This window comes from Eleutherodactylus coqui, chromosome 1 (assembly GCF_035609145.1).
Source record: "Eleutherodactylus coqui strain aEleCoq1 chromosome 1, aEleCoq1.hap1, whole genome shotgun sequence".
NCBI lineage: Eukaryota > Metazoa > Chordata > Amphibia > Anura > Eleutherodactylidae > Eleutherodactylus > Eleutherodactylus coqui.
Genome location: NC_089837.1, coordinates 465,704,720 through 465,718,807, shown reverse-complemented (window position 1 = coordinate 465,718,807; position 14,088 = coordinate 465,704,720). Strand labels below are relative to the sequence as shown.

The following is a 14,088-nucleotide window of genomic DNA, read 5'->3' as shown; positions in this document are numbered from 1 at the left end:
AATTATGTTTCGTATGTGCGGTGTTTTTTACACATGCTGCTAGGAAAAGAAGAAGAAAATTTTTAAAAAACACCAAGCGGGTGCAGGATAGCGTGCGTAAAATACGCTGCTGCTGCGCGGATATACGTGTGCAAAAATGCGACAAGATGCAGGGATACGCAGGTCCCTGTGCCGGTAAATGCTACGATTTTTACGCAGAGTATTACCGTACGGTCCGTGAGCCCGGCCTTGTAAAGAACTACTGAAGGAAAGGATACTGTTTCCATCTCATCCCTGATCGCTATTATTTTCTGTGACTCATACCCATTTCCCAGCATACGGTAGGTAGGGCTACTAATGACTCATGGACCTTCACATGCCTGCAGTTGGGTTTTGTTATTTTTTTGCATTTATTATTTTTTTGGAACCAAAAAAGAATAACACAGGAAGTGGTGTACTTCAATATATTTTTGTTCAAACAGTAGATTTTCAGCATAACCTTGATACGTTTGTAAAATGAAAATACATTGAAACTAGTTGTTGATGAGATGTGCAGTAATTACATGGCGGACCTGTAGAGATGGCGCTTACAACAAAGGTTATCGTTCTCTTAACACAACAAAGGCATTGTAGAACTATTGAGAGGGGAAACAAACGGTTCCACAGAGAGTTACTGTGTTAGGGGGGTCTTAATTGCAGAATCCGAGATTGCCACCCACGGGGAAAATCCAAGGTAAAACGCTGGCATTGAAAGGCATGTATTTTCAATTTTTCGTTTGTACTCCCAGGTACAAATTTTTTATTTTGTGAGCAGAGGAAAAATCGCAGCATGCTCTATTTTAGCTCGGATTCCATGCGGACGGCCCCCATTGAAGTCAATGGGTGCGAGTGTTCCGTCGCCCATACCCAATTAACATTGCTTATGAGTGAAAGGAAAATAGATAGAAAAGCCGGAATGCCAGCTAGTGGGGAGGGAGATCTTTATTCCGCACGGATGATACGCTGTGAATAGTGTACATCAGAGCAGAAAAACTCTCACATCCACAATCATTCGTAAATGCTTTCCATGATTGATCGCAGGTCTTCTGCTGCAGAAATACGCATTCAGAATCTGATCCGTTCGGGTAATTCCGGCCTTAGGTCTCACATTAAACTTTGTACCATCTGTAATATAAGTATACACATAAGGCAGATAGAACCATACCTCTGCAGCGCCACCTATTGGAGGGCAGCATTCCTGCAAGTCAACGTTAGACTCTTTATACAAGCCTTGTAACAATGACTGGGAAATGGAAGCCAAGCCAGAATCCATACAAGGACTGTGCGTCTGTACATGGATTCTGGCTTGTCTATCAATTCCCAGTTATTGTTACAAGGTTTCTATAAAGAGTCTAACATTGACTTGCAGGAATACTGCCTTCCAATAGGTGGCGCTGCAGAGGTATTGCTCCATCTCCATTATTTGCATATTACCCAGAGAAGCATGAATGGCTTATAGGTTCCTCACTCACTCACCTTCTGGGTGCTCTCCCCAATGATAAAAGATAGCGTTCCTGACACTAATATAAGTATGACGTTGAAGGTGCGGCACCTGTTACGGATTTTGCATTGGGACGCAGGAGCTTCAAATTTCGCCTCTGCTTACATGCAAAACAATACTTTTATTTATTATGAAAAGTATTGAAAGTTTTGCATTGCCCCGACACTAACAACACTTCATAGGCTACTTTCACATCATGATCAGGTTAAATCGAACATGTTTGCTTCCAGCAGTCACCAGTAGAGGGAGTTTATCACTGAGTTCAATGTATAACGGTACGTAGCAGTATAGCAGCCTTTGCAGTGGCTGCTGCAGTTAGACAATACATTATGTTTTTAATGTATGTCTATGTAGGGGATTTGCAGGTTTGTATAAAAAACAGCGAGCCCCCAACTATTTTAAAGTAAATATATTAAGAAATTATTGAACACAGATTTAAAATCCTATTTACATAAAAAAAATATTCTAAGGTAGATGATCACTTTAACCTGCTAGACAGATGGCATAGTGGCTGCGAATAAGTCTGATTCATGACCCCGGCACGTTCATGCTTGATGCTTGCATAAGGTGTTGGTGGTGATAAATTGTGTTTGGATTTCTGCACATTGGTCTTACCAGGCCAAAGAGTTCCCGAATCTTGTGGTTTGTGCAGATGCAAATTTGCATCTAACTAAGCTAACATGTGCCTCCATATTTGTTTTCTGCCGTGTACGTTTTACGTGTGGGGAGAGTTCCCAGTGTAGTATATGTAAAACTATCTACAGGTCCCTATTCACCTGACACATGCCAAAGGAGTGTCTGATTCGCCTCCATCGGGCTGTTCTACTTCTTTAGGCCTTTTTAAAAAATCTTTTTGCTATATATTCTTGCATAGTCAACTACACTGTTTACTACAGAAGCGTCTGATGATGCATGCTTAGTGTCATTTCGGCGCTGAACACCCACGCGGACACTTCTCTGCTGGTTTATGCACTGATTGGCTGTCTGGGAAATGGGCATCCCAGGCAGCCAATCAGCCCTAGTTTATATATATTTATGCTGGCTTGTTGAAAAACACTGGTTATAGTCTGTCTGAAGTTGTTTCTGGTCCTGTCGGCGGCTCGTGGTCCTGACCTGTGTCTAAGTTAAGATAAGTTTGCTGGTGATTAACTTGTTAATCCTGATGTTTGAACATCTTTATTCTCTGTACAGTCGTAGTTTCTTTTACATTCAGTGTCAGCTAAACTTTGCCACTATTACCTGTCACCATCTAGTGAAAAGCAGGGTTGGCCCACGTTCCAGACGTGGGGTTGCCCTTATCAGGGCGAGCACTCCGCTGGTAGGTAGTGTCTTCGGTTATCCTAGGGTTTTGGGGTAGTTTCATCGGCATCCCTGTTTTGTGTTTCCTTTTTACATTTTTTTGTTTTATCTGCATTTATATTGTGTTTGTATATATATTCACCATTTTAGCACACAAACTATTCCATGTAGGCCAAACGTAACAATGTTCATGTAGATACACCAGAATGTTCAGCTTTTATATAGGTAGCCATGCTTCTTGATACTTACCTGGCTTCTAATTACTCTCTTAAGGCTAGAGCTGCACAATGACTTTGTGCATGACACATGTCCCATTGCTAAAGATCGCACTGTCACCCTGACTGCATCAGAAGGGTGACAGTGGAAGGAAGGAAAGTAAATGTGTTCATCTTGTGACCTTCAAGTTATTGCCACTGTGGCATGACAATTGCGAGAAATCCAGCAGGGTTAACTTTCTTGCCACTGTAATGTTGTGGCAACTTGGGAGTTGCAAAGTGACCGCATTGTTTGTCCATACTCGTGATGCAGGCAGAGCAACAATGCCGCCGTTGGATGTGGGACGTTCGCTGTGTAGTCCTAGCATTATTGTAAAAGTAGGAAGGGTGTAGTAATTCTTTTCCACCTGTTTTCTGAATGTCGCTTAAAGGGTTTCCGGTTACTGAACAACATTTCCACAGTAGCTCTAACTGCCTTAATATAATAGAGAATCCTCTGTGGCACTTCCACTTTCTCCATTCACTACACAGCGCTCATGGAGCACTATGTAGCCTGCAAGAGAGAAGGCAGAAGCAGTTAAATATCTCTTCTGCCTTCTCCTCCGAGTCCTCGGCCGTGGCTAACAGCTGAGGGAGGAATCAACCTGCTCCTGCTACATTGCAAAGGCAGGAGCTTTAATCCTGCACAATATTTTTTACTCTAGTGTGGGGTTATTATAGTCAATGGGGTCCGTTCAGTGCTGTTTGGTTCTGTCTTCAGACGGAGCCTTTTGGCCATGGCAATTCTCCTTCTCTGCTCCCTGAATGGAATAGAAAAGCGGTACCCCGAGCGCAGGTATGACACCACCCTAACATAGTATGTTGGGCTGAAAAAAGACATATGTCCATCTAGCTTAGCTGATTGGCCCCCAACGTTGATCGAGAGGAAGGCAAAAAACCCAGTGAACTAGAAGCCAATTTTCCTAATTTAAGGAAGGAAAATTCCATCCCAACTCAAGTCTGGCAATCAGGTTAATCACCAGATCATCAACCCTTCAAATTTTGGAGAACTTCTCATTTTAGTTTACACATAATTACCAAAATAATGCCATCAGAATGAAGCCTTACTTTTTGGAAAATATTGAAATCTATTGTGTCTCAAGGTTGTTTCTTTATTTAATCCCGGACAACTAAAAAGAGAGAATTGATGGAGGGGAGGGCGTTACTTGTTCCCATGACAGTACTTGCGCAGACCAGACAGAGTTTGCAGAGTGAATCAATGGTGTGTTCAAGAAGGAGGCTGAATTGGCAAGACTTGTAAAAAGAGTTAAAGAAAATCACAAGACACAACTTACTATGCTTATTGGCTTGCAGATCTTGTGATTTACTGTATTGCTGTGGGTGGGCACTACACTGGATTGCATCAGAGACTGTTCCGGAGAATTATTATGCTGCGTGCCGCTGCATTTACAGGTGCTGTGATGTTGGCTGATATTTGTAATTCCAACGAAACAACGTCACTGTGCATAGTGGTACTTTTTACGGAACAACCAGCATATTTAATTTCCTTAACTCTTGCCTGTCCCGTAACCACAAACCTCTTCTTTCAGTAGCTGTAAATCATATCCGTAAGCAGCAGCCCAAATATTTGGATGACGCAGAGTTCCAGTGAAACGATTACAGCGTGGGAAGAAAGATTTATGCAAGACACATTTTAGAAGGCAGATAATTATCTTAAAGGGATTATCCCACCTTTAAAAAGTATATCTCAGTAGCAATATTATGGCCAAATGAGACACTTAACTGATATACTGTATGTCTTTTAGCAAAGATACTCAGGAGCGCCTCGCTGATTTTCAGTCGTGTGACCTCCTGGCGCCGTTTACATCCAGGGGCTGTGACGTTTTGCATTCTGGTCCCATGTTTCTCTCCTCCCTCTGTATTTCCACGAGATATGAAATGTCACTGCTAATATATGTACTGCCCTCTGCACAGTAATGGCCCTCAAATGAGTCATCATAGATGATGTGATGATTGCTCCAACAATTGTCATGCCCCCTCTCCACCTCTCTCCCACCCAAAGCCTTCATACTTGGAGAATTGTTGGGCTCCAATCGCTGTATGCTGAGTGGAAAGCTGTGGGAGGCATCAGGGACATCCACCACAATAGAGGCAGCGATAGAGTGTGTCTCCAGAGTCTAGTGTATTTGTTCCCTCGCATTACATTCTTATCTGATTTTTTTCCTCTGCCCTCATCACAGAATTTTTTTTCTGTTTTCAGGATCATCCTTTTTTTTGCCATTTCTCCCTCAAAGGATTGTTCTACTGTGCTTTCTTTTCTTTCTCCATCCATAATAGTCCTCCTGTGCTTTGTCCTCCTCCCACAATAGTCTCCCTTTGCTTTGTCCTCCTCCCACGATAGTCCTTCTGTGCTTTGTCCTCCTCCCACAAAAGTCCTTTTCTGCTTTGTACTCCTCCCATGATAGTCCTTCTCTGCTTTGTCCCCCTCCCACAATAGTCCTCCTGTGCTTTGTTCTCCTCTTACGATAGTCCTCCTGTGCTTTGTCCTCCTCTTACGATAGTCCTCCTGTGCTTTGTCCTCCTCCCACGATAGTCCTCCTGTGCTTTGTCCTCCTCCCACGATAGTTCCCTTGTGCTTTGTCCCCCTCCCACGATAGTCCTCCTGTGCTTTGTCCTCCTCCCACGATAGTTCCCTTGTGCTTTGTCCCCCTCCCATGATAGTCCTCCTGTGCTTTTTACACCTCTTACGATAGTCGTCCTGTGCTCTGTTCCCCTCCCACGATAGTCCTCCTGTGCTTTGTCCTCCTCCCACGATAGTCCTCCTGTGCTTTGTCCTCCTCCCACGATAGTCCTCCTGTGCTTTGTCCTCCTCTTACGATAGTCCTCCTGTGCTTTGTCCTCCTCTTACGATAGTCCTCCTGTGCTTTCTTCCCCTCCCACGATAGTCCTCCTGTTCTTTGTCCTCCTCTTACAATAGTCCTTCTGTGCTTTGTCCTCCTCCCACTATAGTCCTTCTGTGCTTAGTCCTCCTCCCACGATAGTCCTTCTGTGCTTTGTCATCCTCCCACGATAGTCCTTCTGTGCTTTATCCTCCTCCCACCATAGTCCTTCTGTGCTTTATCCTCCTTCCACGATAGTCCTTATGTGTTTTGTCCTCCTCTTGCGATAGTCCTCCTGTGCTTTGTCCTCCTCCCACGATAGTCATTGTGTGCTTTATCCTCCGCTTACGATAGTCCTCCTGTGCTTTGTCCTCCTTTTACAATAGTCCTCCTGTGCTTTGTCCTCCTCCCACGATAGTCCTCTTGTGCTTTGTCCCCCTCCCATGATAGTCCTTCTGTGCTTTGTCCGCCTCTTACGATAGTCCTCCTGTGCTTTGTTCCCCTCCCACGATAGTCCTCCTGTGCTTTGTCCTCCTCTTACGATAGTCCTCCTGTGCTTTGTCCTCCTCTTACGATAGTCCTCCTGTTCTTTGTCCTCCTCTTACGATAGTCCTTCTGTGCTTTGTCCGTCTCCCACGATAGTCCTTCTGTGCTTTGTCCTCCTCCCATGATAGTCCTCCTGTTCTTTGTCCTCCTCTTATGATAGTCCTTCTGCGCTTTGTCCATCTCCCATGATAGACCTTCTGTGCTTAGTCCTCCTCCCATGATAGTCCTTCTGTGCTTTGTCCTCCTCCCACGATAGTCCTTCTGTGCTTTATCCTCCTTCCACGATAGTCCTTCTGTGCTTTATCCTCCTTCCATGATAGTCATTATGTGCTTTGTCCTCCTCTTACGGTAGTCCTCCTGTGCTTTGTCCTCCTCCCACGATAGTCATTGTGTGCTTTATCCTCCTCTTACGATAGTCCTCCTGTGCTTTGTCCTCCTCCCATGACAGTCCTCCTGTTCTTTGTCCTCCTCCCATGATAGTCCTCTTGTGCTTTGTCCTCCTCCCACGATAGTCTTTGTGTGCTTTATCCTCCTCTTACGATAGTCCTCCTGTGCTTTGTCCTCCTCCCATGACAGTCCTCCTGTTCTTTGTCCTCCTCCCATGATAGTCCTCTTGTGCTTTGTCCCCCTCCCACGATAGTCTTTCTGTGCTTTGTCCACCTCTTACGATAGTCCTCCTGTGCTTTGTTGCCCTCCTACGATATTCCTTCTGTGCTTTGTCCTCCTCCCACGATAGTCCTCCTGTGCTTTGTCCTCCTTTTACAATAGTCCTCCTGTGCTTTGTCCTCCTCCCATGATAGTCCTCCTGTGCTCTGTCCTCCTCCCACGATATTCCTTCTGTGCTTTGTCATCCTCCCACGATAGTCCTTCTGTGCTTTATCCTCCTCCCACGATAGTCCTCCTGTGCTTTGTCCTCCTCCCACGATATTCCTTCTGTACTTTGTCCTCCTCCCACGATAGTCCTCCTGTGCTTTGTCCTCCTCCCACGATATTCCTTCTGTACTTTGTCCTCCTCCCACGATAGTCCTCCTGTGCTTTGTCCTCCTCCCACGATATTCCTTCTGTACTTTGTCCTCCTCTTACGATAGTCCTCCTGTGCTTTGTCCTGCTCTTATAATAGTCCTCCTGTGCTGTATTTACCTGTCTCTACATTCCCACCACCCACAAATTATTCAGGAACGTCAGTAAAATACTGAGGATAGACTGATGGAGGACTTTGGGGGGTTGACTTGATAGGGGGCTCTGATGGGAGATACAGTTTCCATTCTTCCTTGAGACTACTAACACAGGTAAAGAAGAAAAACTTTAAAAGAATCACACAAGGGCCTTCAGTAAGTGATTTTATTGTACCTACTGTTATTTTATTTTTTTTCCGGATAGACCCTTTAACGGAGTTGTTTGCCTTTCAAATTTACAAGTATTAGCACAATGATGTGGAGATATAGATAAATATATATGTTTTATCATAAGTCATTTCCTTTTTATACATGAATTAGTAGTAAGCCCATCCCTGTACGACAACTTAAATCTATATGTATAAATACCCATATTCAGGAAAATAATTCATTGGAATTTGGAATAATAGTTATAATGGAAGGCGTCCGCTATTTTGAATACACAAAATACTCATTGTAAGCCAATGTGGAGGTCCCTTTGCGTGTTGCTTGCTTTAGAATTTTTCCAAAGCCTCCGAAAGGCATTTCTGGCCTATTTAAACTACTTCCCGGTAAACAATATCCAATGAAGTTTGTTATACGGGATGGGCAACAGAATTTTATCCTGGCACACTCTGATGAAAGCTTTCTAAAAGAAAATCTTTGTTGTCCATAGCAACCAATCACAGCACAGCTTTCATTTTTCCTCTGCAGCATAATACGTGAAAGCTGTGTTGTGATTGGTTGTCATGGGCAGATTTTAAGAGTATGGTGCCGGGCTACTTTTCCGTGGCCCACCCTGTAGATGATGAGTGAGTGAGTGAGAGGCGTAGTGTGTACTTACATAATATATATATTTGAGGGTATAGTTGTTTTGATAACAAACCACACCAAATCATACGAAATTGTGTATATACAGTATTACATCAGCATGACTAAAAATATAGAGAAATGTGTATGGTGTATGGAACTTGGATTCAACCTACATATGCATACAACTGCAAGAGATTCACTGCAATGGTACAGTAGAGGGGAGAGTAGATTCCTAAAGTTTTGGGTCCCCGCAGTAGCATTTTCTTGAGCATATTCATCAATTTAATATGTGATGTTTTCCGACAAGAATCTCATTAATCATATATTGAATTCAATTAGACTTCAGCCTTGCAGACAATAAAGTAAAATGTCCTACGGCCAGGTTCATATCACCTGCAACCACTTCTAACGTGCTCATAGACCTCAAAATGAGGAGACATGATCAAAACCTTCAAATGAAGTAAGAAACTAAAGACTTGAACAAAAGGCTCCTTTGGAGATTACTTGTGGGGGGGGATCAGAAATGTCCAAAAACATAATTTCGCTGAAAGAGTAATTAGCAGCGGGTGAAGCTGAAAAATCAATAGTAAATAAATGTAATAAATCTATATCTATCCTAGGAGAAAAATAATATGAGGGCAGACTAGATGGAGCAGGTGGTCTTTTTCTGCGTCGCCCTTCTACTAAATCCAAAGGAGTGCTTTTAGCATTCATTTGGCAGGCCTGCATTGATTGGCTTACAATTTCCTCAAGTGTATTAAATAGTGCAGTCCATTAAATTTGTCAATAAAGGCCTATTAAAAATATAAAATCATTCTGCAACAAATGAATCATTCTTTTTATGGAAGTCTATGGCAGGTGTACAGAGGCAGATTTCTGTGACATACGGGAAGGTTCCTCTTGTGTAATTGCGTAAAAGTTATAGAAATATGAAAAATACATTTATTGAAAAAGCGACAATAAAATAAGCTAGCCCAATTACCACCATTGCCATTGGCAGGCCCCTTCTTTCCTGCCACATTGGCACAGGATTATTTATAAATAGTGTCCAGAAACACCCAATATAATGAGAGTGGGTCTATTAGGCTTCGCTGCTTTTTCTAAGTGGAGAGATCAGCTCTCCTATTGGTCAGGATGGCACAAAAACTATATTGGAATTTGGCAAATAGCACTCAAAGAATACATGGGGCTCATAGTTACTGTATGAACTCTTTCTGCACGGATTCTACCTACGTCCTCCATGCCAAGCCGCTTACCAACTTAAGCGCCTATAATAATTAACAACATAAAACAAAGATCAATGGATACATGGGAGCGGACACAACTTTAACAAATATTTTTTTTACAACAAAACACATGCCCTCGGGCGTGAGTAACCTTAAAGGGGTTGTCCCGTGCCGAAACTGGTTTTTGTTTTTTTTCAACAGCCCCCCCCGTTCGGCGCGAGACAACCCCGATGCAGGGACTTTAAAAAAAATGCACAGCGCTTACCTTAATCCCTGCGCTCCGGTGACTTCTTACTTACCGGTTGAAGATGGCCGCCGGGATCTTCTCCCTCGGTGGACCGCAGGGCTTCTGTGCGGTCCATTGCCGATTCCAGCCTCCTGATTGGCTGGAATCGGCACGTGACGGGGCGGAGCTACACGGAGCTGATCTCCGGCACGAGCGGCCCCATTGAGAAAAGAAGAAGACCGGACTGCGCAAGCGCGTCTAATCCGGCGATTAGACGCTGAAAATTAGACGGCTCCATGGAAACGAGGACGCTAGCAACGGAGCAGGTAAGTGAAAAACGTCTTATAACTTCTGTATGGCTCATAATTAATGCACAATGTACATTACAAAGTGCATTAATATGGCCATACAGAAGTGTATAGACCCACTTGCTTTCGCGGGACAACCCCTTTAACATAGACCTTAAACCAAACCTCCTGAAATGCTAACTGCTGCCCAGGTGCAGCGCACATGTAGAGTATCAAGCACCTTCTGGGCCCAACCGCCAGCTGTAACCTCTGCAAAACTGGAGAAAAACCAATAGCATCCAAATCATTGACATTGCAAAGCTTATACCATTAGTAACTGCAGGGGCATAAAAACGTAGGAGCGGGGAGAGAGCATCTACCATATTCTGCTCCTAGGGTAAGAGTGGGTAGAAAACTCCCACTCCCGCTGATTCGACTCCCTAAGCCCCCCTGTTCCATCAAACCAGCCAATCCTACAACTGTGTACTTTATATCACAGAGGCAGCAACCAGCAGCAACCCCTGCAGTCCCTGCCACCCTCCCTATGAGGTATGGTGGTTCTCGGTTGACGGCTGGCTGCTGTGTATCTGTATCGATCATTGTCAGGAGGGCAGGAGAGTACATGGAAAGGAAGAGTGAGTGCTCTTCTCACGGTTACATTGTAGTCACAACAATAAGCCTGCCTGATTATTTTTTTTTAATCATTTTGGCTGATAGAATAAGGGACCTGTCCCTTTACGGGATAGTCTGATGACATACCCGCTTTACTAGTAGTCATCAGAAATTTCTTACATTCTTTATCAAGAAAGAAAATTGGATGGGCATAATTATAGAGTAAAAACTGTGCATAAGAACTGTAACGGGCTAATATGTTTCCAGCTGAGTTCTTAAAGGGACTTGCTGCCATGCTGTTGAACAGGAGCAAGTATCGTTGGCTTATAGCGGGGTGGCTGGAGGAGATTTGACTCCCTGCTCTACCCCGCCCTTCTTCATTCACTTAACATAGCGGCCATTCAGTACTGAACAGCAGAATTTTATGCAGCCTAAATGATGAGCGATGATCCTAAACGATGAGTGTTAAGTGTAAATAGTGAACGTCCGCTATGTTAAGTAAATGGAGAGGGATGGGGGAGCACGATGAGTGAAATCTCCTCCAGCCGCCCCGCTGGGAGCGAGTAGATGCGGGGACGAGTGTCGGGCATCGTTTGATCAACATTCTTCCTGTGTAAATGGGGCTTTACCTCTCAGTGTAATCCTGTCTGTGACGTTAGTGGGATGACTTCTGCAAAACTTTCTCTACATATCAGGAAGTGACTGACTAGTATTAAGCTCTGTGGTCAGTGTGAAAAATGCAGTATTTAGGATTTTTACGAAAATACAGCTTGACCAAAAATGTCAGACAGCCAGTGATACTCATTACTGTGCAGCAGCACAGGAGCGAGTACATGCGGGGACGAGTGTCGGGCATCATTTGCCCGACATTCGTCCCGTGTAAATGGGGCTTTACACCTATATGTAGATGACCCAGAATCCATCATTTACAATGGCTATAAGCGCTGACTATCTACTCCCCCTCCCTGCAAAATGAGCTCTGTGCAGGTCACAGAGCATGCCTAAAACAGTCTCTCATGTAAGTCAATGGGTCCCCTACTGTCCATTGTGTGAATGGCCCATGAAGCTGCTGTAAAGCAGGTATCTTAATGCTGTTAAATGAAGCCCACAAAAAATGAGCACCCCCATAGTCATGTATAGAAAACAGAATTAAAAAATTCTACAATTCGAAAATCAAAACAGATTAGCAAAATATAATACAGTTCTCTATCTGGTTTTAATCCATAAAAAATTGGTGAGACAGTTCCTTTAATCATGGATTATACATTCGTAATGGTGTGTAGAAAGTCCATAATATACACTTGGCATCCCCATGTAAACTCTCATCCACCACTTGTCAGATTACCAAATTACATGAATACGATTTCTTGAAATCTTAAATGCACTTTATAAACTTTCGAATGATTTAAAAGATGCTAAATGATTTAACCTAAATGATGTGTTCAGCCTTAGGCCTCCTGCACACGGCTGGATTTCCCGCAGAATTTCCGCCCGTGGCCGCTGCCATAGGGTTGCATTACTAAGTTCAATCCTAGGCAGACGGCCGCACTTAGTAAAACAAATCGCGGCATGCTCTATTTCTGTGTGGGTCTCGCAGAGGCCCCCACAGAAATGTCAGTGAAGAGCCGCCGGTGCCTGTCTGCGCATGTGCTGGCTGGCCAGCAGCCGGCACACAGCGCAGAGAAGAAGATGCCGGGAGTGGATAAGCCGCAGGCCTCTGCAGGGGCCGCATCCCACTGCGAGAATTGGTTGTATCATGGGTATATTTGGAATTATAACCAGCAGTATACATTGGGCTTTTTGGGGGGGTTAATATATTTTTACACATTGAGATCTGTTTTGTTTTCCACAGCCGCCAGTCAGAGAAAAGCCAACTAAAAGAATTACAAGATCCTCCTCTGTGCAGACACAGAACTATTCCTCCGACTCAGACACATTTCAATCCTCTCCAGGTACAGTTATTACTATGAAACTATTGGAAACTAGCCACTTTTAACCCTGTTTGCTTTCCTGACATGCATGCTTAGTAAATGCACACATTCACCATAAAATAACAATTCTGTAAGCCTGACTATTCTCAGAAGACCATTTTGTGCTTTTCCTCTGTTATTTTTCCTTAAAGGAGATGTCCCGAGGCAGCAAGTGGGGTTATACACTTCTGTATGGCCATAATAATGCACTTTGTAATATACATTGTGCATTAATTATGAGCCATACAGAAGTTATAAAAAGTTTTATACTTACCTGCTCCGTTGCTGGCGTCCTCGTCTCCATGGTGCCGACTAATTTTCGCCCTCCGATGGCCAAATTAGCCGCGCTTGCGCAGTCCGGGTCTTCTCCTCTTCTCTATGGGGCTCCGTGTAGCTCCGTGTAGCTCCGCCCCGTCACGTGCCGATTCCAGCCAATCAGGAGGCTGGAATCGGCAGTGGACCGCACAGAAGAGCTGCGGTCCACGAAGGCAGAGGATCCCGGCGGCCATCTTCAGCAGGTGAGTATGAAGACGCCGGACCGCCGGGATTCAGGTAAGCGCTGTGCGGGTGGGTTTTTTAACCCCTGCATCGGGGTTGTCTCGCGCCGAACGGGGGGGGGGGTTTAAAAAAAAAAAAACCCGTTTCGGCGCGGGACATCTCCTTTAATTTCCTACTGACTTTCAATATGCCTTTTTACTGACCTCACTATTAGGCTTTAAACTTGCACATACAACTGCGGGGGCTTGGCTGACTACTGACAGCCAGGCTCCTGCTCTGACTGCCCGGAGCAGAGAAACCTCGAATCCTGGCAGTTTAACCCCTTACATGCCACAATCAATAGCAACTGCAGCATGTAAGCAGGTGACAGGGGAGGAGGTTGCAAGGTACCAGTGGGTTCCTGTGGCAGCCGAATGCCTGACAAAGGCTTCTATATATGTCCTGTAACTCAACCTATTAGACTCTGCTTCTGGGAGGATCTAATAGGCTTCTATGAAAGGCTCAGTAGAATGCACTACATGTGTAATCCTAGTGATTGAACGATCGTATCAAGTCCCCTTGAGGGGCTAAAAAATAATGTAATAAAAGTTCAATAAAGTGTAATTTAAAGAGGTTCTACCAGACACACAAGTTATGCCCTAACCAGAGGTCAGGGGATAACTTGTTAACTGATTTCAATGGGAGTGATGAATATACCTGAGCGGGTATGCCGTTCGGGTACTCGGCAGTCCAATTAAAAGTGAATGGAGCGCTGAGTGCACATGCTCGGTCGGCACTGCATTCAGAGAAGCAACTCTCACAGTGACAGGAGAACGGGACATGGGAGTCCCGATCTCTGGATCAG

The 14,088-nt window shown here is 44.3% G+C and overlaps 1 protein-coding gene across 1 annotated transcript in view; it reads left to right on the top strand.

Annotated features, from left to right (window-relative positions):
- Window positions 1–14,088, top strand: part of VDR (vitamin D receptor) — a 133,018-nt gene that overhangs the window by 103,207 nt on the left and 15,723 nt on the right. The window contains exon 6 of the mRNA XM_066584329.1: window positions 12,629–12,728. Coding sequence (XP_066440426.1) covers window positions 12,629–12,728 — 100 coding nt within the window. The remainder of the gene's footprint in view (window positions 1–12,628; window positions 12,729–14,088) is intronic.